Source organism: Urocitellus parryii, chromosome 8 (assembly GCF_045843805.1).
Source record: "Urocitellus parryii isolate mUroPar1 chromosome 8, mUroPar1.hap1, whole genome shotgun sequence".
NCBI lineage: Eukaryota > Metazoa > Chordata > Mammalia > Rodentia > Sciuridae > Urocitellus > Urocitellus parryii.
The window spans coordinates 100058738-100084055 of NC_135538.1; the positions used below are offsets into that span (position 1 = coordinate 100058738).

The 25318-nt window shown below is 36.8% G+C and overlaps 1 protein-coding gene across 1 annotated transcript in view; it reads left to right on the forward strand.

Moving 5' to 3' along the window:
* Nucleotides 1-25318, forward strand: part of Pkhd1 (PKHD1 ciliary IPT domain containing fibrocystin/polyductin) — a 426978-nt gene that overhangs the window by 374345 nt on the left and 27315 nt on the right. The window contains exons 60-62 of the mRNA XM_026400889.2: nt 12650-13658; nt 21977-22112; nt 23725-23812. Of these exons, the coding sequence (XP_026256674.2) occupies nt 12650-13658; nt 21977-22112; nt 23725-23812 (1233 nt within the window). The remainder of the gene's footprint in view (nt 1-12649; nt 13659-21976; nt 22113-23724; nt 23813-25318) is intronic.

Consider the following 25318-nt stretch of genomic DNA (forward strand, 5'->3'; position numbering starts at 1 on the left):
CTATTTATATTTGTTAGATTAGAAATAATGAGGTGTAAATGTTGTTTGACAGAAAAAAAAATTGTAAATGATTTCTTTTCATTTCTTGAAAGTAAGAGAATGATCATATGTTTTGTTTTTGTCAAAATCTTGTATATTTTACTGTACCACAAATTGTGAAATTTGTCACAAAATGGCTAAAAAATTATCGAGGGAAATGGTGGTGTTAACCTCGAGGAAAAAAAATCATTAATGTTGATGTATTTCATTCAATTTTAAACACATAAATTTTTCTCTTCTGTTGAAAATGGGAAGATGGAAGGATTCTATGTGCCTTTGAGTCAAAACATTTATTTTAAAAATACTTTTTTTTCTTTCCTTCTGATCCATTTTTCTAAATAAAAAATAGAAGTTGTTTCTTTCTTTTTTCTTTCCTTTTAATTTTTTTTTCCCTAGCAAAGACAACCCCTTTGGCATATTTTCTTTTCAAACGTGAAATGAGGTGGAAAATCCTCATTTCACGACAGGAAGGACAAATATTGACACAAAGTTAATATTTGCTAGAACCCTGGAAGCAACCTGAGTGTATGTACACACACACACACACACACACACACACACACACACACACACATGCACACATACACACACACACCCCTGATCCCCTTTCTCCTCCTCCAGACAGATCTAGCTCACCTCTTGTCTTGGTTTTTACATCCATGGTTTCCAATCTAGGGAAAGGTGGACTGAGCTGATGTCCAGGATGTTTTTAGAAAGTCAAGTGTACCAGAGCAAGTGCTCATGTGCACACATGCACACACATATACAACCTGCTTCATCTAATTTCCCCCACTTAGAGAAGAGCTTCTGGACTTTATCACTGCTCTTGTCCATCTTGAATGCAATAGCATATGCCAAGCCAATACTCACTGGTCACTCAGCATTCATTAAGTGCTGTCCACTCTTGCCTTTTTTGAGAAGAATGCCCTGGGGTGACGGGGCGGCTGCCCTGACAGGCTGGATCACTTATCTGTTCACATTGATTATCAGAGTCAGCTGTGGCCAGACCTTGCTTTTTCTCCTTCTTCCCTCAGCCCCTCTTACAAGCACCCCTGCCTGGATTTTCATGAGGAAATAATCAGATTAGGCCTTTCACGGTGAGTTCATATGGAGTTCTCTTTCTCCAGTGTGCTACTAACTGAATAAATGTGTTTAGTGGTAAATTGTAAATGACATTATGATTACCAAAGCCAGCATGGGTTTCATTTAAAAGTGATCAGAATTGCAGACCACAAAAATTGTGACTGGCAGATAAGGCCATTTGGAAAAGTGGGAAAAGAAACGACAAAAAACAAGTGGGAAAGATAATCATTACTCAAAACTAAACCTTCTCCAACTGAGAAAAGCAAGAGGGAAAGAAATCTGCAGGAAGAAACAATGAAACCCAAGTTAGAGATGATGTGAGACTGTTGCCATGAGCTCCTATCCACTAGAGCTGGAGGACTGAACTGTGAGGCTGCCTGGCTCTGTGTGTACTGTCTCTTAAGGGTACCTAAGTAATCACTCTGTGTGTTCTCTGCCAAATGAAGATCGAAACAACTGTGCTGCTTCCCTGTGTGTTGGTTTTGCCCCCTGCCAAAATTTGAGATGCTAGAGTTGATTAACTCTAGAGATGACATTGGAGGAAAAATGGTAAGATACTGATAAAAACCACCCCATCACCTAATCATTGGTAAGTCCTGGAGAAATAAAAATAAAAAGTCTTGGAGTAATTTAGGAAGACCAGGATTCCAAGTTAGACTGCAAAACTGCCTAATCAAGATTACTTGTTGATCATTTTTCTACTATCACCTTTTTTTTTTATATTTGTGACTATACTTTTAATCTCCTTTTAAATATTGATTTAAAAGGCCAAATAATAATATGAAAAAAATGAGATTTCACCAAATATGTGATTTGGCAATAAGCAAAATTCTTTCCCTGTGTGCTTGTTAATACATTGTACAGAAAAGCCCTAAGGATTGTAGCCCTCTCTCACAGTGTCAGTCATCGCACCTGAACCTCACGTCTAAATGCAATCCAAAGGGAAATTGCTCAGATTACATTTCATTTTGCCAGAGGCATATGTAGAAAGAAGTTTAGAAATATGTTTTTTTTCCCTCCCTCTTCTACCTCATTATTACTACTAAATAGTACATTGGGTCAGAATCGCTGTGACTCATTTATTTTTTAATCTATGAATTAAGGATCATTAAACTTGCTATCAAGAGGTTTTAGATAAGGGAGGCTAGGGAAGAAGAGTAAGATAAAAGGCAGGCAGGCAGGCAAGAATCGCTAACCATGTGGTGTGAAGGCTTCTTGTAGGGTCAAGATTTGTCCTTGGCCTGTCCATTCTGCGCCCCTTCCAGGTTCCACACCACTAGTCTGTAGACTTCCTGTTAGATATTTATGTGCCTACAGCTTGCCTAAGCAATCATTGTATGTTGGGAGAAATGACCTTGGGGTGACCACCATCCTGTCCATATAAAATCTGCTTAAGTAGTAACTCAGAGCCCCCCAGGGACAAAGACTGCCTGAGCCCTCAGATCCCTTCTCATATTCTATACCTTCCACACCACCCTTAGTGTGAGGATGCAGTGTCCTTTTCTGAACAGTCTACCTACACCCACTTTTCTACCACTCTCAGGAAAGAGATGTTCATGTGCTCACTAACCTTTTACACCCCTTTACCAAAATTTGCTCCCAGTGCTGCATGGAATTCTGAAGCTGAAATCAGCACCATCTTCTTTAACTTCAAAGAGCGTTCTTTTCACCCTTTTGCTTCTGTTGGAACCTCACTTTCTTGTAAAAATGCCCACTCCCTTTAAGTCCCCCTTAAGTCACAGCATCAGATCTTGAGTTTCCTTCCTATTCCCATGCTCTGAGTAACACCCATTAGGTAAAACCCCTGCACCTCCCAGGCTGCCCCCATCTGGCTTACTATCTGTGCTCCCTGTTTCCCATGGCTTATGCTCATGTAGTAGGCCTTGCTCTTTGTTCTCTGATTATAGGGACAGAATCGCTGTTTTCTTTCCCATTCTAACTCTGACATGATTCTTATCAAGGTAGATAATTTGGCCAAAACCTTGACTGCTTTGGAAATAAATATCACTCAAAGGAGAACAAACAAAAACTTTTTATCCTGAATTTGCTACAGCAGGAGAGTCAGCCGTCATCACCTATCTTTGCAAAGACTCAAAGGTAGTGTGAGAAGTCTTTATGATGGAGAAGAGAGAGGGTTTCAGGTGCACCCTGAGAGGAGGCTGTTGGTCTGGGAAACTGTAGGTGAGCCAACTAAATAGGGCATTTGATATGATTGGCTACGGGTGTATATTTGGTTAAAAATCCACTAGCTTAGAGGCTAGTGGCAAAACAGTGAATTATTATGAAAATTTGCAGCTATTAATCAAGTATTGGCTATTCAGGGGTTATTGTTTACCTTTCTTGAACTGGTTGCTGCTGATAATGGGGTGGCTCAGTAGACTGGTTCCTATAGATGGTGGTTTTTTGAGTTTCATTTTTCTATATGGCATGGTCATTTGTATATTCAGACTCTTGTTGCTCAAGTTATCTTCTGGTCTTCTCTAGAGGAATAACTGAAAGGGAGAGGCTTTAATAAAAATTATCATTATTATTAAATTTTTTAAATCAGGGATATTTTCTTTTCTCACTCACTGCATTTACCACTCACTGAAACAATGATAACATTGAAGTTGTCATCACCACTGACCTTCAAAATAATGAACACAGGTATCCTGCTATCAGACTATAACTTATGTTTTTCTAGCTCACTTGTTCAAAAGCCCTTTATTTGTGCTTAAACCCAGTTACATGTATATTTTTCTCCTATATGCAACTGCCACCACCTTTTATTTTCCTTCTGAAGCAGCTTAAATGATCTATGCTTCCTTTTAATTCTCCCACAGGTACTACTAATATTGTGACCCTTAATCTCTTATTCTCAGTTGCTGGGCATAACCCCAGCCCTAAGTGAATCTGTTATCCTAATTGTCCCAGGTTTTACTAGGCTGTCAAGGCATTGGCTCATATTCCTTGCAACCCAGACCAATTTACTGTGAAGACCATGCAGTTTAGGTTGTAGGGTCTTCATTTACATGAGTCCCTTCCAAGAATCCTAAAAGAGTCCTAGCAATGTGTTTGCATGGATCTATGCTTTTGTAAAATCTTTAATGTTAAGATATTTTTAGCTAATGTTAGTTAAGTGTACACTCTCTTTCAATTCTAGATTCCCCTTCATTGTAAGTGCTATAAGGTTAGATGACAATGTACTGACCAAAGCATTTTCTGGAATCTGGCTAAGGGGAAGTTGAGTTAGACACATGTTTGGTCTGGTTTTGTAGGGTGTTATTTTGGGGGTTCACAATCACTTTTACATGAAATTACTACTTAAGATCTGAGTCTACTTACCTAGTGCTATGACACACAGGAACCAGATTCTACATGTGATGTGAATATGTCTTAGGATGTGCAAGTATAAAGCAAGAGGTGAAGGAGGTGTAGCATTGAAGTGACAGTGCCATAAATGACAGCCTGTGAAAATTTATTTGGATAATACAGCTTATATAGGAGGAAAAAATCATAAAAATATCCTATATTTTAAACAATTCTGAATATTTATACATATCAAAAGTGAGTTGTGGAGCTGAAAGAACTGAACTTATAAACTATCAATGCTTGAAAAAAAGGTTTTAGTTATCTAGACTGAAGAAAAGACTGAATTATCTTTGTAAGACATTTATAGTAAATCTTATAATCTTTATCATAAAAAGCAACACAAACATATATAATAAGAAATAAAGGAAAAATATAGAGGTGAGTTGGTAGTATCAAGAAAACATTTTTTCCCCTAGTTTCTACCAAATTTGAGCTATATATAAGGCTGGTTGAACTTACAATTGTGTTGTGATTCTTTTTCTCAATTTAAATAATGTTTGTTCTTACTCCTAAATTTGAATCCATAAATTTTTGCCTGCATTTAAAGACTGATTCCTTCATGTAATACTGAGTTTATTCCTCTTCCACAGTGAGTATTTTACCCCATTTTCTCAGTCCACAAAAGTTCCATCCAACCTTCTGCCCCTAATTGTCAACCCTCCAACACTTTGCTTCCCTTCTCACTCTTGGCTTTCAGCTGATGACCTTGATTTGTTGCACATCTCCCAGCAGAAAAGAATGCCTACCCACTTCCACCTCCTACTTACCTCCACCTCCTACTTACCTCCACCTCCTACTCACCCCCACCTACTACCCACCTCCACCTGCACATGTGTTCTTCCTCCTCTCTGCTCCATGGGAGATGTGCATCTTTCAACCTATCCAATCTCACTTGCTTTTTTTTTATTGGTTGTTCACAACATTACAAAGCTCTTGACATATCATATTTCATACATTAGATTCAAGTGGGTTATGAACTCCCAATTTTACCCCAAATGCAGATTGCAGAATCACGTCGGTTACACATCCACATTTTTACATAATGCCCAATTAGTAATTGTTGTATTCTGCTACCTTTCCTATCCCCTACTATCCCCCCTCCCCTCCCCTCCCATCTTCTCTCTCTACCCCATCTACTGTAATTCATTTCTCTCCTTGTTTATTTTCCCATTCCCCTCACAATCTCTTATATGTAATTTTGTATAGCAATGAGGGTCTCCATTCATTTCCATGCAATTTCCCTTTTCTCTCCCTTTCCCTCCCATCTCATGTCTCTGTTTAATGTTAATCTTTTCTTCCTGCTCTTCCTCCCTGCTCTGTTCATAGTTGCTCTCATTATATCAAAGAAGACATTTGGTATTTGTTTTTTAGGGATTGACTAGCTTCACTAAGCATAATCTGCTCTAGTGCCATCCATTTCCCTGCAAATTCTATGATTTTGTCATTTTTTATTGCTGCATAGTACTCCATTGTGTATAGATGCCACGTTTTTTTAATCCATTCATCTATTGAAGGGCATCTGGGTTGGTTCCACAGTCTAGCTATTGTGAATTGTGCTGCTATGAACATCGATGTGGCAGCATCCCTGTAGCATGCTCTTTTAAGGTCTTCAGGGAATACTCCGAGAAGGGCAATAGCAGGGTCAAATGGTGGTTCCATTCCCAGCTTTCCCAGGAGCCTACATCCTGGGAACAAATTTTTACTCCTCACACTTCAGATAGAGCCCTAATATCCAGAGTATACAAAGAACTCAAAAAATTAGACAATAAGATAACAAATAACCCAATCAATAAATGGGCCAAGGACCTGAACAGACACCTCTCAGAGGAGGATATACAATCAATCAACAAGTACATGAAAAAATGCTCACCATCTCTAGCAGTCAGAGAAATGCAAATCAAAACCACCCTAAGATACCATCTCACTCCAGTAAGATTGGCAGCCACTATGAAGTCTCACTTGCTTTTGAAAGGGCTCTGAACTCTGTTCTTCCTTAGCCTCTCAAGATGCTTACTCTGCCAATCATCTGCTCTCCTATCTCAGTCTCTTTTTTCAGGGATTTCTTATCTGTAGAACTTTATCTTTCATCTAAATACAAGCATCCATCTTTTTTTCCTTGTACACTTTAAGAAGCTCTGAGTTATCTATTAAATGTTTTTTACAATTTCATCTTGAGTATCAGACTGGTTTAAAGACTTAAATATTTTTTTAAAAACTGACTTTTCAACCCATGTAGAGTATTCCTGTGATTGAAATCTTATTGTTAAAACTCATAGAGGTAGTAGGCTTGTACTACCAGAGGTTACTGTGTAATTGTTTGGTGGGATTATGTGTTGGTTTTGTCTGTTTTATCTTCTTTTAAAAAAGAATCATCTCTAGTTAACTACAACAATGTGTTCAACTATATAAACACCTGCTTCCATTGTGTAAATGATACTCACTGGTAGGTTCATCTCCCTTATGAAGAGGTTGAGGAAGTCACTTCCTGTCATTGTTCTCATCCTGTGGTCAAAAAACTTCACCTCTGACTGCTGAGTAGCACAGGACTAGAGGAACACGGTGTCTTTCACAAGCCTGGGTAGCCTTAAACATAGTTAATTTGTTATTTATTACAGATTTTTTTTGCATAATGTTATTCCTAGGATAGCAAAAATGTTCTTTTGTCAGGAAGATCTAAACCAAAGGATAAATTTAATCTTTGTATTCACATTTATTCAAAATGGGTGTGTCCTTGATAATATGGGAGGAAAGCATGGGGAGATTATTTTATAATAACCAATGTTTGTTGAAACGCTTTGTGCTTAAATAATGATTTGAATATGATTTGTCTCCTCCAAAAATGTATGCTGAAATTTAATCCTGGTTATGAGGTGTCACTACGGTGGAAATGGAATACAACCATATTGTTTGTTGTTTAGAGGTGGGGTCTTTGAGAGGTGATTAGGATGGAACAAGGTCATCAGGGTGGAGCCCCCATGACTGAATTATGGTGGCTTTATGAAAAGAGAAAGACCAGAGGACTCACACTTGCTTCATCTCTTTCACCATGTGATGCCAGGACCTCCTTCCTCAGGACTCTGACAGCAAGAAGTCATCCCCAGAAGTGCTTCCTAGACCTTGCACCAGTACTGTGAGCCAAAACAAAGCTCTTTTCTTTATAATTTACCCAGTTGATGGTACTGTGTTATTAGCAATAGGAAACAGACTACTACAAGGCACTATTTTCAACTAAATGTTGGAGAAATCAGAATGCTTTAGTCCTTTCACAGAAGATGTTCATACACATAATTTTAAGAGAAAAAAAAAGGGGGGATAATTAGGGATGGGAACAATGCATGCAATTGGCATTGCACTTTTTCCTTTGAAGTCAGGAAGATAATTGGCTAAGCTTAAGCCAGCAAATAGTTAACATGTAGTGGAAAAGCCCTCTGTGCCTGTCCCTAGACCCAGCACGATGTTTACTAGTAACAATAAGACAACTAGGTCTTTATTATTGGAGAGGTTATGAGGTAAGAAAATCTTCTTCCTGCTTTTTGTTTAAACATACACATGGAACTCCAGTGAATATCTATTCACGTCCTTTAGTTTCTAGATCTTTTAATCCAACTCACACAGAACTCCAATGAATCTTGAAGATGTGTGATTTTTCATAGTCTTTGACCTTACTCATGGGCACGAAGCCTAAACTAGACTCTCACAAATGTACATGTGTGCTTACTACACTTTCGGCAGGGATTGTGCCCTCTCAAATGCTCACCTCAAAACTCTAACTCTTCCTATCTCAAACCCTTCTCTCCTTCTTTCCCTTATTCTCTGACTCAAGGTCTTCCCATCTTTAAGTCTAGTCTGCCACAAAGAGGGTCAGCTCTGTTCTTCTCCATCCAGTGTCACTGCTGAATAGATGAATAGAGGCTCCGGAATCCTGAGGGCAGAGATGGCTTGGGGGACTAGAATTTGGGGGGATTTGCTTCTGGGTGGAATTGGAAAAATCAATCAAAAAATTAAAAGGACTTTTTCAGTGGACCTCTTTGAAGAAGTATGTTTGTATACAAATAGCCCCTGTACCTTGTTACTCCAAAAGAGTACTTGAATCTTGAAATAAATGTTTCACTTTTGTTATCTTAGCCTTAGAATGCTCTTGTTATCAGGAATGTAATTATGGAAAAATTCACGTACCTCCATGTTTGTTTATTTAATGAATAAATGAGTGATTCCCAAAACACTCTATGTCACAGTCTATTGTGAACAAATCAATGTGAATCAAGAACAGAAGAAAATCTATGTAAACATAGCCAGTCATAATTTTCATCTTATGGACTCATGAAATAGTTGAATTTCTCAGAGTTATCATATATTAATCATCAATTTAGGGGAAAATACAATAAAATATTTGACAGTCTTGATTATAATTTTTATTTTGCATTGTCTTAAAAATACATGAGCTATGGAATAATTTTATCACTAGATGCCTAGAAAAAATAACAGAACAAGAGGAACTTTTAAAAGAATATTACATGTTAATTAGCCAATATGTATTATGGAGCTTCTACTGTGTTTGAAGTAAAATGTTAATCTTTGGTGTAATTTAAGTATGAGATATAGTCCTGCCCTTGAGCCATAATCCCTTAAGGGCAAGATTGCCTACTTTGGTTAGGTGAGATATTTAATTACATATAGGTATCTAGTAGTAGAGACTGATTGAGAATCATATCTAAGAATTTAGCAGTCCATAGCGGTCACTTCAGAAGACATTATATCTCTTATATGAGAAGCAGGAAGAAGGAAGAGATGTATAAATAACCAGAGATGTGTAAAACTGGGTGGAATGTGAATTATTAATCAATGACATCATCATGGCTGGAAAAAATATATATGTGAAAATAGTGAACGCTAGAACTTAGAAAAGGAGAATCAATGTGACTCAAGGATTTTTCATGAGGAAAGGCCAACTAACTGTCACTCGGAAAGGATATAACTATAATTGAGACTGGTCACCAAGGTCTCAAAGCATAATTTCTATGGCCACCAAGATCATTCAGTGAATTTACTTTCAACTGGATCCATGATTTTGAAGATAATTCTTAACTTAAAATCTGCATTATCATATTATTGAACCACAAGGAGAAAACATACCGTGTAAAAGTGACAATTCTTTTGGATATGATAATTAAATTTTTGCTTAAATGAATAATTCAGCATTCAGTTTAATAAGCCCAATTTCTTTAAGAGGCATAGAGCAATTCAAAATTGTTTCATCCTGTGTCAGTTTTTAAGAAATCTATTTCACCTACATTGTTAAATTTGTTGGCATAAGGTTTCTAATGTTAAATTATCCTTTATTGTGAGATCTGTAATAATATACCTTGCATTCCTGTAACTGGTGATTTGTAATCTTTCTCTTTTTCTTTTTCTATGATCAGTCTATATTAGATTAATTGGTCTGTTGTTATTTCCCAAGAACACTTTGTTCACTTTTTCTTGTTTTGTTTTATTGTTGTGGTTGTCTCTTTTCAATTTCACTGATTTCTACTGTCAAATTTATTATTTCTTTACTTCATCTTACTACAGGTTGTGTGCTCTTTTTATGAATTCTTTTTTTTTCACTCTTGATATGTTGGTCCTTTTCCATATATAATGAGGCATAAATGAGAAAAAATTGTATATACTTAAGGTGTACAATGTGATGTTTTGAGATGCATACACATTGTGAAATGACTTTCGTTATCAAATTAACTAACATGCATCAACAATTATCTTGTGTGTGTATGTGTAGGTGTATATGCATCTCTGTGTGAGAATATTTAAGATCTTCTCTTTTAGAAAATTATAAGTATGCAAATTAATATTATCAAGTTGTATTTTAGACGTTTTTCCAATTTCTTAAAGTGTATTATAAAGCATTTCTCTTAAATTGTTCTTTCTGATATACACATTCAACACTGCAACTTTCCTTAGAGGTAATATTTCAACCACTTCCCACATATTTTCTTATGTTAAAATTTTGATTATTCAGTTTGAAATGTTTTGTAATTTCTGTTGTGATTTTTTTTTTTACCATCATTGTTTTTGCTATTATTTTCAAGGGAAAAGGAAAGCATGTTCTATATTTCCAAGGCAACATTTTGGTAATTAAATCTAGTGATATCATGGACAATATTGAAATAGACTTATAATAATATCATATGGAAGGAAGACTTGGGGAAAACATAGATCATGTTCAAACAGTGTTTCTTATATTAGTAATTTTGATATTTTTTAATTCTTCAAATTACTTTGAAGAACTTGCACTAAAGGAAATTCAAACTATCTAGGAAACAATGCAAAAATATTTTGTGAAAATTTATTTTAAAGCAAAGGAAATCTTTTTGGGAGATAAAATATCACTGGGGATTCAGAACGAGAATTATCATAGGTTCACAGGGCAATTAGGAATGGTGGGAAAATAGATAATGATATTTATTTAAAAATTTTTTATTAGCCTGACCATCCTCAACTTGTGCTTTATTTAATGTCAACAATTTTCCCAAATTATTACTTTCTTCTTTTTATCTTACTGCTCTTCTTTATTCTTTATATTTGGGGGAAAAGAAAGTGTGAGAAAATTTTGAAGTTTGACATCTGAACTCTTTTACATTCCAATCATAATATGTATTTTCAATGTTAGCATACCTCCATAAATTCTCTTTTACAATCCCCTCAATTCACCTCTTTGTCCATTAACTTGAATATTATTACTGCTTCTCCCTTATCCATTATGGAGCTGGGATATTATGGTATAGTGTGTATATATATATATATATATATATATATATATATATATATATTGAGAATCACATATATTGGTCTCTGTTACAATGGAGTTAGAGCTCCTAGAACCTCTTTGGATATAGATGATAGGAAATATTTTGTACTAATATTTAGGGGTTCCTAAGCCAAAACTCCTAAGATTTTTGTCATTTTCTGTGTGATGGGAACTTCTCACACAGAGCTTTTAAATTCTTTGAATTTTCTGGGTGATAGGACCATCATTTGTCCTACTGAAGTGAGTTTTGTTGGATTCCTGATAGCCTCAGGCTGTTGGTGGGTGGCCAGGGGATCCTACCATGTGACTAGAGGATTGGAATATTAAGCCCCACCCCTTTACAACCAAGGAAGGGAGAAGGGCTGAAGATTGAGTTGAGCACCAAAGGCCAATGATTTAATCAATTTTGCCTTCATAATGAAGCCTCTATGTAAATCCAAAAGGACTGGGTTTGGGGAGCCTGTGGATGGCTGAACATGGGGAGGTGCCAGGTGGGTTTTTTTTTTTTTTTTTTTTTTTTTTTTTTTTTTTTTTTGCCTCTTTCCATGAACTTTATACTATGTATCTCCTCCCTTTGGGGGTTTGTATCTTTTGTTGTATCTTCTATAATAAATGTCTAACATGAATAATGTGTTTCCCTGAGTGCTGAGCCTTTTAAACAAATTAATTGATCCCAAGGACAGGGTAAGGGAACCCTGATTTACAGTTGATTAGTCAGAAGCACAAGTCACGTCTGGGACTTGTGATAGTAACTGAAGTGTGTGTGAGACTAAGCCCTTATCCTGTGGGTCTGATGATAATAAAAGGTAGTGTCATAACTGATTTAAGTTGTATGGCATCCAATTGGGGTCAGATGGAGAACTGGTTATTGGTGGGGAGAAACATCCCTGCGGTTTTGATGAAGTACTCTGTGTTGTATAGCATGTGTGAGAGTGGGAAAAAAATTTTTTTCCTCCAAATTTTTTAGTGATTATTTCTAACTTAAGTCTTTTACTGATTCAACTCTTTTTACACTTAGTTATTATTTTTACCAACTTCAAATAGTATACATCATGTAGTATAATTAAAATACAACAAACAGCTATTATTTAAGGCATATATCTTTTCATATTTTTCCCAATTTCTTTGTTTGTACTCTTTCTGGGGATATAGCTCAGTGGGTAGAATGCTTGCCTCTCATGCAAAAGGCCTTGGGTTCAATCCCCAGCACCACCAAAAAAAAAAAAAAAAAAAAAAAATCTTTGTACTCTCAATCCAGCACACTTAGATGTTCAATAGATATTTCAGGAAGTTACAGAGAATGGGAGTGATGGATTGCAGATCATCTTTGAGTGATCATGGCTCATGTGTCACTTATTTTTCTTTGTTTTATAGGTACATATAGAGAAGAACAGAAATGTACTTACCGAGCATTGATACAAGGCTTTATGTGCAAACAGACTGACCAAGTACTCCTAATTATTGAAAATGTTGATATCACTTGGGGAATCCATAATGTATATCCAGTTGTATCTGTTACTAGTGGTTTTGTTGATGTATTTAGTAGTGTAAATGCCAATACCCTCTGCTCTACCCCTAGGCCTGTATCCACTTTCTATACCATTTTACCTACCAGGCAAATCACCAAGGTCTGCTTTGTAGATCAGACTCCTCAAGTTTTACGTTTTCACCTATTGGGAAACAAAAATACCTCTAAGTTTCTTTTGGCTGTATTTTACCATGAGCTCCAGAGACCCCACATTTTCTTAGGGGAATATTTTATTCCACCTACCCTAGTGCAATCAGTTTCCTCATTGCTGGATGAGCCTATTGGTGCCAACTATTTCAACATCATGGATAACCTCTTGTATGTTGTCCTGCAAGGAGAGGAGCCCATTGAAATACGCACAGGGCTTTCCATTTATTTGGCCTTCACTGTGACAATTTCAGTCCTAGAAAAAGGCTGGGAAACAGTGATGCTTGAGAAACTAACTAACTTCCTACAGATTGATCAAAACCAAATCAGATTTACTCATGAGATGCCTGGCAATGAAGGGACCTTAAAGACCATTGTTGACAGTAGAGCCAAAAGAAAGCGCAATTGCCCAACTGTGACCTGTGCCAGTCATTATAGAAGAGTTGGTCGGCGTAGATCTCTCATGGAAATGAGCTCAGACACAATCTTACCACCAGCCACTATGGAAACTATCTCAAAAGTGATCATCATTGAAATTGGTGATCTGCCAAGAGTAAGGAGCTCTGAACTGATCCCATCCTTATCAAGTAGCAAATTACAGAAGTTGGCTCGCCAAGTCATCACTGCTCATCAGACCGGAGTGCTGCAGAATGTTCTGAATATGACTTTTGGGGCATTAGTGGTGACTCAAGGAGTCATTGGCTATGGGTAAGTACTAACATAATAATATCAGAATCAGGGCTGATCTTTCTTAAAGCATTTTTTGGTGCTTATTAATTATAGATAATATGTGTTTCATTGTGGCTAACTTGTGTATATATAAAAATATAATTTGATTAGTTTCACTCCCTAGTACCTTCCCTGAAGACTGATTTCTTGTGTTCATATTGACACGTAATTGCAAATGTCAACCTACTTACACTGAATCACATAATCTGGCTCTGTTTTAAAGATGAGAAAAAAAGCTCAAAAAGTCATTTAAAGATTACAGGCATTTAAAGACATTTTATTTTGGTAACTTAAAGTAAAAGTATATAAAAATGTTTTTCTGAAGCAACTTATTTTCAGTTAATTTGCTCACTTACTTATTAATATAATAAATTTAAGCAAGGGGCTAGTCTCTGGGATTGCTAAGATGAAAAAGTAATTCTTTTGCTACTTTTGTCATTTTTTGGTAGTGCTAATAAATGAGCAACTAATATTTAATGGATAGTATTTATTTGTAAACAACCATCTTCTATGTGTGTGGGGTTCTCTAGAATTGAACAAAAAGGAGAAACAAAAAGAGAGACTCCTTCACACTCACAGGTCTATTCATAAATACATTCGTTGCCTTTTTATGCACAGGGTGACCTATCCAAATGATGCTTAGCATTTTTGTACTGTCTTTAAAATGAAGATAGGTGTTCTTTTTCAGTGAAAAGAAAGCTGAAGCCATTTTTGTTTGTTTGTTTTTGTTTCCCCTCCCCAATCTGGTGTATTTGAAGGGCATTGGAAATTGTTAGCTTAGAATTAAAAAGTACTTATAGTTTATGATTGCTCAAGCTATTAAATCTTGAATATTTTTGCCAGCCATCAAACTTTTACCTTATTAGTGATGTTATTATATTGTACATGAAATATTAGGAATCTAAAAAATTTTATAAGTAATACATCTTAGGTTATGCTTAGTTTTTTTCTTTCCTTTACCATAATTTTATTTAGGTCTCACTGAGTTACTGTAAGTATATTATAGGCATGTGTACCTCATTCAGCCCATTGCTTGATTTTACTTAGAATTATAGTTCTGACCTGTCCTCATAGGTCATCATTCCAAAATGACTGATTTTGATTTTTGTATAAAACTACTCGGTGAATATTCGATCCTTAACTGGAAAGAGAAAAGTCAATGGGTAGAACAATCAAGGTACATCTGAGGAATTCTTGCAGATATTGGGTCTGACACCAGTCAGGCACACACCCACATAGAGTGCGGCATATCATTCCATCACGAGGAATTGAGAGAGCACCAGAGAAAAAGATCACTTTTACTTTTCACCCACCATTCATCATAGTCCCCATGTTTTCACTTTTGACTCAGATATTTCTGATTTAATAAGAAACTACTGAACGTGTATATTGTAGCATTGATTTTCTGTTGGAATGTGTTATATCCTCCATTTCTTTCTATTTCTCTGGTATTTTAAGAGAGGTTTCCTAGACATAATTCAAAAAGTAAATCTTCTGAAGATAAAGTCTGCTTTTTAAGCATGACTGAACAAATCTTTGCGGAATGAGAAACCCATGTTCTATGCAATTGAAAGAGAATTAGCAAGGTTTCTCAACTCCTAGGAGTTGCCAAATATGGTAAATATAGCCCCCCAGCCTTGCAGGCCCCAAGGACAGCTTTGTTTCCTTCAGCTTTGATCAGTGTCAGTGGAGACTTCCATTCAACTCACTGGAGAGCCATTGACAAGCTAATGAATTGACCTTGAGACAGCAGAAATGAGTCCAGCAACCAGTCCTTCCTGGAAAAGTACCATGTATGTTCTCCAGAGATTCATTCTTGTTAATCTAATGGGGCTTTGGAAACTTCAAAAAATGAGGCCATGTTGGATTGCTGCATTTCCAGGAGCGTGTTGCTTACTTTCAAGAAGGTACCAACTTTGGCTTTGTGGGAGAGAAATATGTATATTTGGTATTTGGCAGAGTTGACTATAAGCTATAAAATAGGGAGAATATTCTGGATTATCAAAATCATCTCAACCAAGGACACAGCCCTTAAAAAAGGAGAGCTTTCTCCTGTGGTCAAAAATGGCAGAAGAGGAAAGCAGAGCCTTTGAAGTGTGAGAAGGCCCTAATGTGTCACTGCTTTTAAGGTGGAAAAAGACATGTGAAAAGCATGGTAGGTAGACTCTATGAGGAGACAGTGGACATTGCTTGGCCACTAGTGAGCAGACAGGGACTTCAATTCTACAGCTACAAGGGATGAATTCTGCTGATACCCAGAATGGGTTTGGAACTGGATTCTTCCTGAGAGCCTCTTCAAGTGAATGGAACTCAGCTGAGCCTATTTAGATTCTCACCCATTCCCTAATGAATAATGCACTGGTGTAATTCTAAGTTGTGGTATTCTGTTATGCTGCAAAGCATAAAGCTCTTTGATTGTGACATTGTCATGAACCATGGACCCAGAAAACAGTTGTGGGTCCATTAAAGGGATAATGACAGTGTGGGAGATTTACATCTGTGTGTTTGTTTGTTTGTGTGTGTGTGTGTGTGTGTGTGTGTGTGTGTATTTATCACATTAGTGGCTTTTTAAGTTCCCCTCTTCTACATAAGAAGTACACTTTTAAATTGCCTTAGAACAGAGAAGAAAACTAGGAGAGTCAATAGGTGATGCCAGTTAACTGATATCAGTTCAGGTTTTTATTTCTGCAACCCAGGCACCTGCTTCTAGGAAATAGCTACTTGAAGTATGCAAGGCAGAGTTTTCAACACAAGAGGATTAGCTTTCAAGATTGGTAGAACCTTTGTCTTGGAAGATAATCCTGTGTTGCCAGTTCCTCATTGCAAAGCCATGACCTTACCACTGCAGAGTATTTTGATGCCATATCATCTTTTCACTACAGAGTAAATTCACTACTTCATTAAGTTAGGTGAATGACAAAATTATTGTAATAATGTTTCATATTTGTGGCCTTAAGTTCTGCATAAGCAAGTTTTCTAAACAATTAAAAGTTGTTCCTTTAATTACTAGCAGCATTTTAAAAAGTCTTCAACTAAAACTAAAAAAAAAAAAAAAAAAAAAAGACAGATTACATAACAGCCTTATTAAATGGGAAATAACAGAGAACATTCACACTTTTATTGATGATTCATGGTTATCATTAAAACTATCATTTATTTCACAGCACTGTTTCTGCAATAATGCCCTTGGGGACTATTGTTCTTATACTAAATGGTCTCAGAACACTAAATCTTTGATTCTTGTTCTGCAGTTTACATCTTTTATTTTCTATTTTCCTTGTGAACAGGATGTTAATTGTAATCTTTTGCTGCTGCTGACATGTCTGCATCCAGCGATTCCCTGCTTTCACGTATATGAGATTCTAATTCCAAAATTGAATCACACTATCTAAAAATCAAATAAGTTAAGATTTTTGTGCACACATGGCAAATTTATAAGTAACTGCAATAGACTCACGAAATGCTACATTTTGGTGTTTTTTTTTTAATTCCCCAAACATTATTTTAACAGCTATTATGTTCAAACTATTATATGGATTCTATAAAATCTAGATTTTTTTTTTTAGTGGAGGGGTAAAAAACATTTATTCAGCTAGCTTATTAGAATATATTAACATCATTCTATCTTTCTTACAAAAAAATCATTAATTAAATATGAACCAGCTTAACCACTAGTATAGTTTTCCATAAAACTGACTTGAATTTATTTTCATTTTTATATTTATTCAGTAGTCAAGGTTTCAACTTACTGCTGTATTCCCAAGAGTTCCTAATACAGTTTCATTCACAATAAATGATCATTTGATATTTATGACAAATAGTGAAATGTAAACTTAATGGCATCTCTATTATTCTGACAGTCCTATGTAAATAATACCTTATATTAAATCTCTTCCTTAGAAAAACCTTGAGTGGTTTCTGCTTTTCCTGGCCAGACTGTGACTGTTATAGTCTCCCAATATAAACAGGAGATTTTTAATATTTTTGTAAGATCTTTAAAATTCAGTTATAGTTTCCATTCTTGATAAAATATTTGTTAGGTTTATTATAAAATATTATTTCAAATCATTTACCAATTACCATACTTCACTTTTGTTTTCTAAACTTAATGTTTTAATTGATATTATTGAAGACATACCAAATTTATTCCGTGTCTTTATATATTCCTAACACAGTGCAGTTTACACCTAGGTTGCCTCAAATCTCAATTTTAAATGAGCAATGGAAAGGAATCACAAGAGTTTAATCAAAAATACTATAGCAGAGCAGTAAGCACATTGCTTGAGTGGCTCATCAGAACTGGAAACTGGCCAGGCCAGAATGGGTGGTGGCTTTCCATAGGCAATAGTGACCTGAGAACAGGAAGAACACAACTGGCACTGAGCTGGCAGGATTACTATAGTGAAAGATATTGGGTGCCTATAATGTTCCAGGCTCAAAACCACTGCACCATAGCGCCCAAAGAAAACTGTCAGATTGTAAGGCACATCTTCCCTCCGGGGAGTTGACAGCTTCTGAGGAAGCCTGAGTGGGTTTAAGGGAAGCATGAGTATCATGGAATGGAAGTAAAATGGTATGCATCAATTCAGAAGGAGAGCCAGGAAAGTTATTCTTGTCTTACAAATTATAAAGGAGAGCACTCCTGAGGGGCAGAGGTCATGTTGTCTTATTTATCTTCCTGTATCTCACAGTGCCTTGAACAGTGTACATAACAGGAGGACTAACATGTTTGTCCTGCACAGTTGAGTAGGGGACTTACTTTCCCCCTCCCCCCCCCCAGGATGTAGTATCATCTAGACTCCTATAGAATTTAAGTCCCCTCATGCTAGAGACTCTTCTGCCTTCTCTAATCTATTTTATTTTTAACTTTCATAGTTGAAGATGGACAGAATGCCTTTATTTTGTTTATGTGGTACTAAGGATAGAACCTAGTGCCTCATACATGCTAGGTGAGCACTCTGTCCCAGGACCCTTTAATCTATTTTAAGCAAAAGAGAACAAAAATTCTCAGGACACCCTGATCATTCGATCAAAATAGGTTCTTTCAAGGAACCTGACTAGTAGCTTTGAGAAGGCTGAAGAGGAAGGCTTCCTTTTCCTGATCCCCACCCTCATCCCACCACACTTGGTTTTGACTGGAGTTAGTTTTTCACCAATAGGATTTATCTGTTTGCTGAGTTTGCCATGCAAATAAAAATAACCCTGTCCTCCTCAGGGTAAACATTTTAGATGTATCAGATTTTAAAACAAGAATTGAAATGAATACTGGTGATCTCTGAACTGGGGGAAATTTCTGTATTCTCTTGATCTCTCTCCTTTATCCTGCACTTAAGCATTGGAGAGAAAAAAAAATTTTTTTCCACGTACCTGAGTGGATATTGGAAGCTATTAAATGGTGGTTAAAACTGGGAGGGATAGAGGGAACTTTCCTCCCCCATTTTTTAAAGTTTGGCTGTAGGTCCTTCTGCCTGCAGGCTACAGTCACATTAGCAGTTGGAAATTGGATAACGACAGCACAATGACAAATCCAGGTTGCTTGCAATAAGTTGCTAATCCCTTTGCTTTAATATTGGAGCAGCGTGTAATGATGTTTGGACATCACTCCAGTTTACTGACGACCCCACTGGGGCCAGCAATAGAACCTTACAACTGTCTAACAAGGCGTCAGGTGACTCCCGTCGTCACAGCAACGGACACTGGAATCTAATCTTCCCTCCATCCCTTCTAGCACCCAATAACGCCTAGATTATATAAGTGGCCCATCATTGCTTGGTAACTTGAATCAATTAACGTTAATTCGCACAATGCTATGATGTATTGTGATCACTTTCATTTCAGGGAAGGGGGAGAAATTGCTATAAGTCACCTAAAATGAGGTTGTCTGTGGTGCTGAGGTATTAATTGGGTGTCCATATTAAATGCAAAAGGAGCCCCATCGTGAAAGGAAAGTGGATGAGTGACTCTCTTGGCTGCTATTGACCTATCAGAAGAAGACAGTGCCCTTTTCCTTTGCTTTTATCTATTACAGTTTTCCCTATTGCGTGTCAAGTTGATGTATTATAAAAAATTCATTTGGTGACCTTTCACCCCCTTAGCAGATTAAACAATTTCACTTGGATGGCATCATTAACAGGACCCTGCATTTAATGATGATTTCTCTAAAAGGCCACGGAGATTCGATTTTAAGCTAACAGATTTATTGCACTATTATAACATATCGTAAAAAACTGTACCACCTACGGTCAGGTTTTAGGATAGAAACTGCTTAAGAGTTTATGTGGAGCTTAAAGTGGTATTACCTTGGGATATGCTGCAGCAGCAAGTCTCTGACCTCCAGTGAGATGCTGTTTACATTTAATAAGAGATGTTTGCTCACAATAAACTTTGAAGTGTGTCAGGGACAGGCCTTTCTACAGTGTTCAGGCAGTTGTTTCTCATCGCTTTGTCTGCAGACATCAATGTACTTATGTCAGAATCTTTAATGGGTCTCTCAGTTTCTTTAACCCAGACTGCTTGCCTGCACTGGCCCCTCATCAGAAAGCCTTCAAGGACTAGGTTAGGAAAGAAATAGGATCTGGTAACAATGTTAAAATTTTCCAATAACCTGGGACCTATGGAAGGATAGAATTAATGGCACAGATTTTAAAAATCTGGTTTAAATTAGTCCCTTTAAAAAAAGGGGGGGTGGGGTGGGGGAAGGACCCATAGTCACTCAGGCTAAGCAAATTAATGAGTGAAGATTGACCTAATTGAATTCCTGGGGAGTGATTCTAGCACAGAGCCCAGAACTTTAGCTGGTAGGTGACCAAAGGTATGACCACAAATGCCCACTCTGCCTGCTTGTCCTAGGGTTCCCAGGGGAGAGGGGAGTTACTTCGTACAGAAACTTCCTCATGTTGTGATCAATGGATCGAAGTGGTGTTTGCTTTTCCACTATTACTCCTTTCAGGACTAGTCTTCAGCTTTACCAAACATGTACCCTTCAGGAGAGCAAATACTTTCTCCTCACATGAAGAAGGGGAAGAAGTTGGGCAATAGAATAAGTGATTTGCATATATATTTACTGAAGGGAGAGGATAAGGTACTCAAAACAAAACAAAAAAAAAAACAACCTTATTAGATCTGCTCTAGGCTGATTTTAAGGCAACTCAACAAAGGATGCTATGTTAGGGGAATATATATGATACATATGATATATAGTGTCTATATATTCCATTTAATTGTCAAATATATGTTGCATGCCTGTGATTTAAAACATAATATATTTAATGGGATGTAAGTGTTTAGTTTTTTTGTCCTTTTAATAAAGCTAGCTTGGTCATCCAACATATTCAAATTCTGGGTGAAGATGTTTAAGTTATCATGGAGTATGTAACTATTTTAATACTAAATAACCTCAGCAATTAACATGCTTGAACAATATGAGAAGTGATGTATCTCACTGCTTTACCACTTAAGACCTTGGTGAACAATTCAGACCTTTATCAAGTTACATAAGTTGTTTGGACTTATTATTCCTCAAATGTAAATAAAAGCACTGATATCATAGTGTCATTTTAAAAATGCAATGAGTTTATACTTGGAAAGTTTTTAATAGCTGGTACACAGTTTTTGCTCAGCAAATGTTCCAAGCATTATACTCCTCAGATGCTTCTTGCAATCAAACTAAGTTAATTAGTGCCATAGGTATTGAATCTACTTAATGCATACACACCGGGAGAACATAAATGTGAAATGGTGGTTGTGAGGATGTTAAATGCATAAAGTGCTGGTGCATTGGAGTTTTCTTTTGGCTATCTCTTCCCAGCTCTTTTCAGTTACATTATCTTGGTTACCCAGGAATCAGCATGTCAGGAGAATATTTACACCACAGAAACTGGAACACACTACAAATCACAGTATTTTTTCCTCCACAAAACCAGGATGTTTTCTGGGAGAGCTGGTTAAATAGCCTGATATTCAACTTATACCAGCCCCTAAATAATTCAGTCTGATAATTTCCTTTACCAAGGCTTTATTTTTTGCTGAACTTAATACACAATGATAAAAATATAAGTACATAGTTTGTGCTTCTCCCCTATCCCACCTAGTTCACTTTTTATTATGCCTAAGCATACATATCAAATATACATATAATTTACATATCAATATAAAATCAGCCATTATATAGTATATTATTAATTTTCCAGTAATAAGGGCAAACAACATATTTTCGCTGGTAATAATGTCTTTTGGAAAAGAGTTATTGCAATGATATTTGTAACCCTATGGATGTATTCTGTTTTTATTTCTGCTAGAAACACAAGTAGTTTCAAAACTGAGAGCTGGATATACACTCGGCCCTATGTTCTTTCAGTGCTAGTCCAGCCTTCAGGTGGAGAAGTGGGAAAAGAGCTGCCCGTGCAGCCACAGCTTGCTTTTCTGGACGAACAGGTAACTTTTCACAGGTAATGGACTTTATATAACATGTTTTAGGTTTGTGATCATTGATACACATTTGCAGAGTAACCAACATGTGAAATTTTCAACACAAAACTATTTACTGTTATTGTCATTTTTCTTCCAAGTCACAGTCTGCCTCCCATTTTCTATGAATGTTCAGAATTTTATTAAGGATAAAGAAAATTCTGATGCTTTTCTCCACCATGAAAATTCTTGAAGCATATTCATCATATCTTCTCTGAAATCTAGCCTTCCTTTTTAGTCAGCTTTTTCATTTCTGTAACCAAAAAACCTGACAGGAACAATTTTAGAGGAGGAAAAGTTGATGTGGCACTCACAGTTTCAGAGGTCTGAGTTCATAGACACCCAGAGGAGTAGGTGTTTTGGCCCATGGTTTCAGAAGTTCAGTCCATGGTTGACTGACTCCATAATTCTGGGCCGGAGTTGAGGCAGAACATTATGTAGGAAGGGTGCAGAGGAGAAAAGCAGTTCAGGACATGGCACCAGGGAGCAGAGAGAGCTCCATCTACCAAGGACATGATATAAACCCCAGAGCTACCCGCCCAGTGACTCACCTCCTCCAGCCACTTCCCAGTTAATCCACATCAGTAGATTCATCCACTGATTGAGTTGAAGCTCTCATAATTTAACCCCTTAGCATCGGAATCTTCCTGCATTTTCTCACACATAAACTTTTTGGAGACACTCATATCTAAACCATAACACCTCTTCAAAGAAGGATTTCTACATCTGAAGAGGTCTTCTCATAGTGAAAAGTTCATGACATCACATACATATTACGGTTCTATGTTATCTTTTGAATTATCTCTCTTACATGTGGTTCAGTAAGTCATTAACAAGAAGCTTCTGTACATAATACTATTTTCAGGCTCCATGGCCACTGGTTGTATTTCATCTTTTCTAAGTTTATAAAATTTATGAGGGAAATGAAATAGGATTACTAGATCAATTTTCTCCTCTTTTTTTTTTAAAGAGAGAGTGAGAGAGGAGAGAGAGAGAGAGAGAGAGAGAGAGAGAGAGAGAGAGAATTTTTTTTTTAATATTTATTTTTTAGTTCTCGGCAGACACAACATCTTTTTTGTTGGTATGTGGTGCTGAGGATCGAACCCGGGCCGCACGCATGCCAGGCAAGCGCGCTACCGCTTGAGCCACATCCCCAGCCCCCAATTTTCTCCTCTTTACAAGTACATCCCTTGACACATAGGGCTAAGGTCCATACTTGGAACCTGTCACCTTTGATCTAGGCTAGCACTTTCCAACTCCCTCTACCTTCCTTCTGCTAACCTTTCCCTTCTTAGTAACCTTAAACTAATGATGACACTCTTCTCTTTTATAAACTTAGATGTCCTTTCTCCTGTTTTCTATCCTGCTTCAAATTTTCCCATGATAATCTCTATTCTCTTTCAGTAAGCTATTTTGGTATCTTTCTAATATGAGAAAGAAAGCATTTATTGTTTTCCTTCATTTATTTCTATTGAACATATATTCAATAAAAATTTCCGTCTGAATCCACTTTTCTTTTAGGTAATTTCACAGAATACTCTTCTGAATCCAACTTTTTCTCTCCACCCCCCATTTTCAGAATCGAAGAGTGGAGTCCTTGGGGCTCCCTTCAGAGCCTTGGATCATTTCAGCTTCTCTAGAAGGGACATCAGATTCAGTGCTAAAAGGTTGGTATCAGTGACTTTCAAATATCTATTATTACTTTGAACAGAAAATAAATATTTTCTTTATCTTAGTCTATGTTTTGTTATTATAACAAAATGCCTGAAGCAGGAAATTTTTATAGAGGTTTATTTGGCTCAAAGTTCTGGAGTTTCAGGGATGTGCATCTGGTGATGGCTTTCTTGCTGGTAGAGGCCTGAGGTAGTGCAGGGCATCACGTGGCATGAAATGGGAGTGCGTGTATGTCCATGTCTGTCTGGTCTCACTTTTATAAAGCCACCAGTATTTATTTGTGGCCATTCTACCCTGATGATTTACCTAATTCTTAATACCTCCCAAAGGCTTCAACTCTAAACACCATGGCCAGATTAAATTTTAACCCTATTAATATCTCACAAGTAATATTAAATTTCAACACATGAACACTTGTCTGTCATACTTGAATCATAGCCAAGCCATAGTTCCCATTAGGAATTCATAGCATCATTCATTTATCCTCATGATGGTGTAAAAGAAAGGGCCCAGGATCTTTGGCTTGGTCTCAAACCCCAGTTTTTTTTTTTTTTTTTTTTTTTTTTTTTATGAACTACTTTCTCCATGACACGTAGTGGTTTGGTACAGTATCATGGGCTGGTACAGGATGGAATTTACCAGGTACAATGTAGTTTCAATGAGGAACAGAAACACTTGTTCTCAATGTTCTATAGAATAAATCATTGATAAATAAATGCAAAAGCATCTGATCCTCAGAGTTCATTTCTTCCTCTCTATCCTTTGTCTTGTTCCTGTTCTTGCCTTTTGTTCAATTCCAGCACAACTGCCAGTTCCATCTGTTTTTCTTAGAGCTTGTGTATATGAAATTGAAAATGGGTTTACTTGGAATAAAGATTCCAAAGTCTTGGCTCCCCCCAAATTATATCAAATATTCTCTAGAGAGGACCAGGAATGTGCATTTTTGGGCCAGGTCCATGTAGAAACAAACATGTATAATGTGGTTTTTGAATAAAAATTAATTCTGAGTTCTAAATTCTTGGCCCTAGAATCTACAAAAAGAATCCCACTACAACATACCCAAAGATTAAAGAATGTACTGCAGGTGTGCCTAGTAGTCTGCCACAGATGAAGAACTCAGAATTCCAAGGATCATTTCTGTGCCACTTGTTTAGTCTTTGTTTCAGAGCTTAAAAAGGACACCTTCTCTAATCACAAAATAGTTCAATTATTGAATTTTAATGTTTTTTTTATTGATTGTTCCAAATATTACAGAGCTCTTGATAAATCATCTTTCATACATTTGACTCTATTGGGTTTTGAACTCCCATTTCTACCCCAATTACAGATAGCAGAATCACATCTGTTACATACTCACATTTTTACATAATGGCATATTAGTGACTGTCTTAATCTGCTACCTTTCCTAACCCCTACTATCCCCCTCCCCTCCCCTCCCACCTTCCCTCTCTGCCTCCTCAGCTGTTGTTCAATTCTCTCCCTTTTTCCCCTCCTCCCCC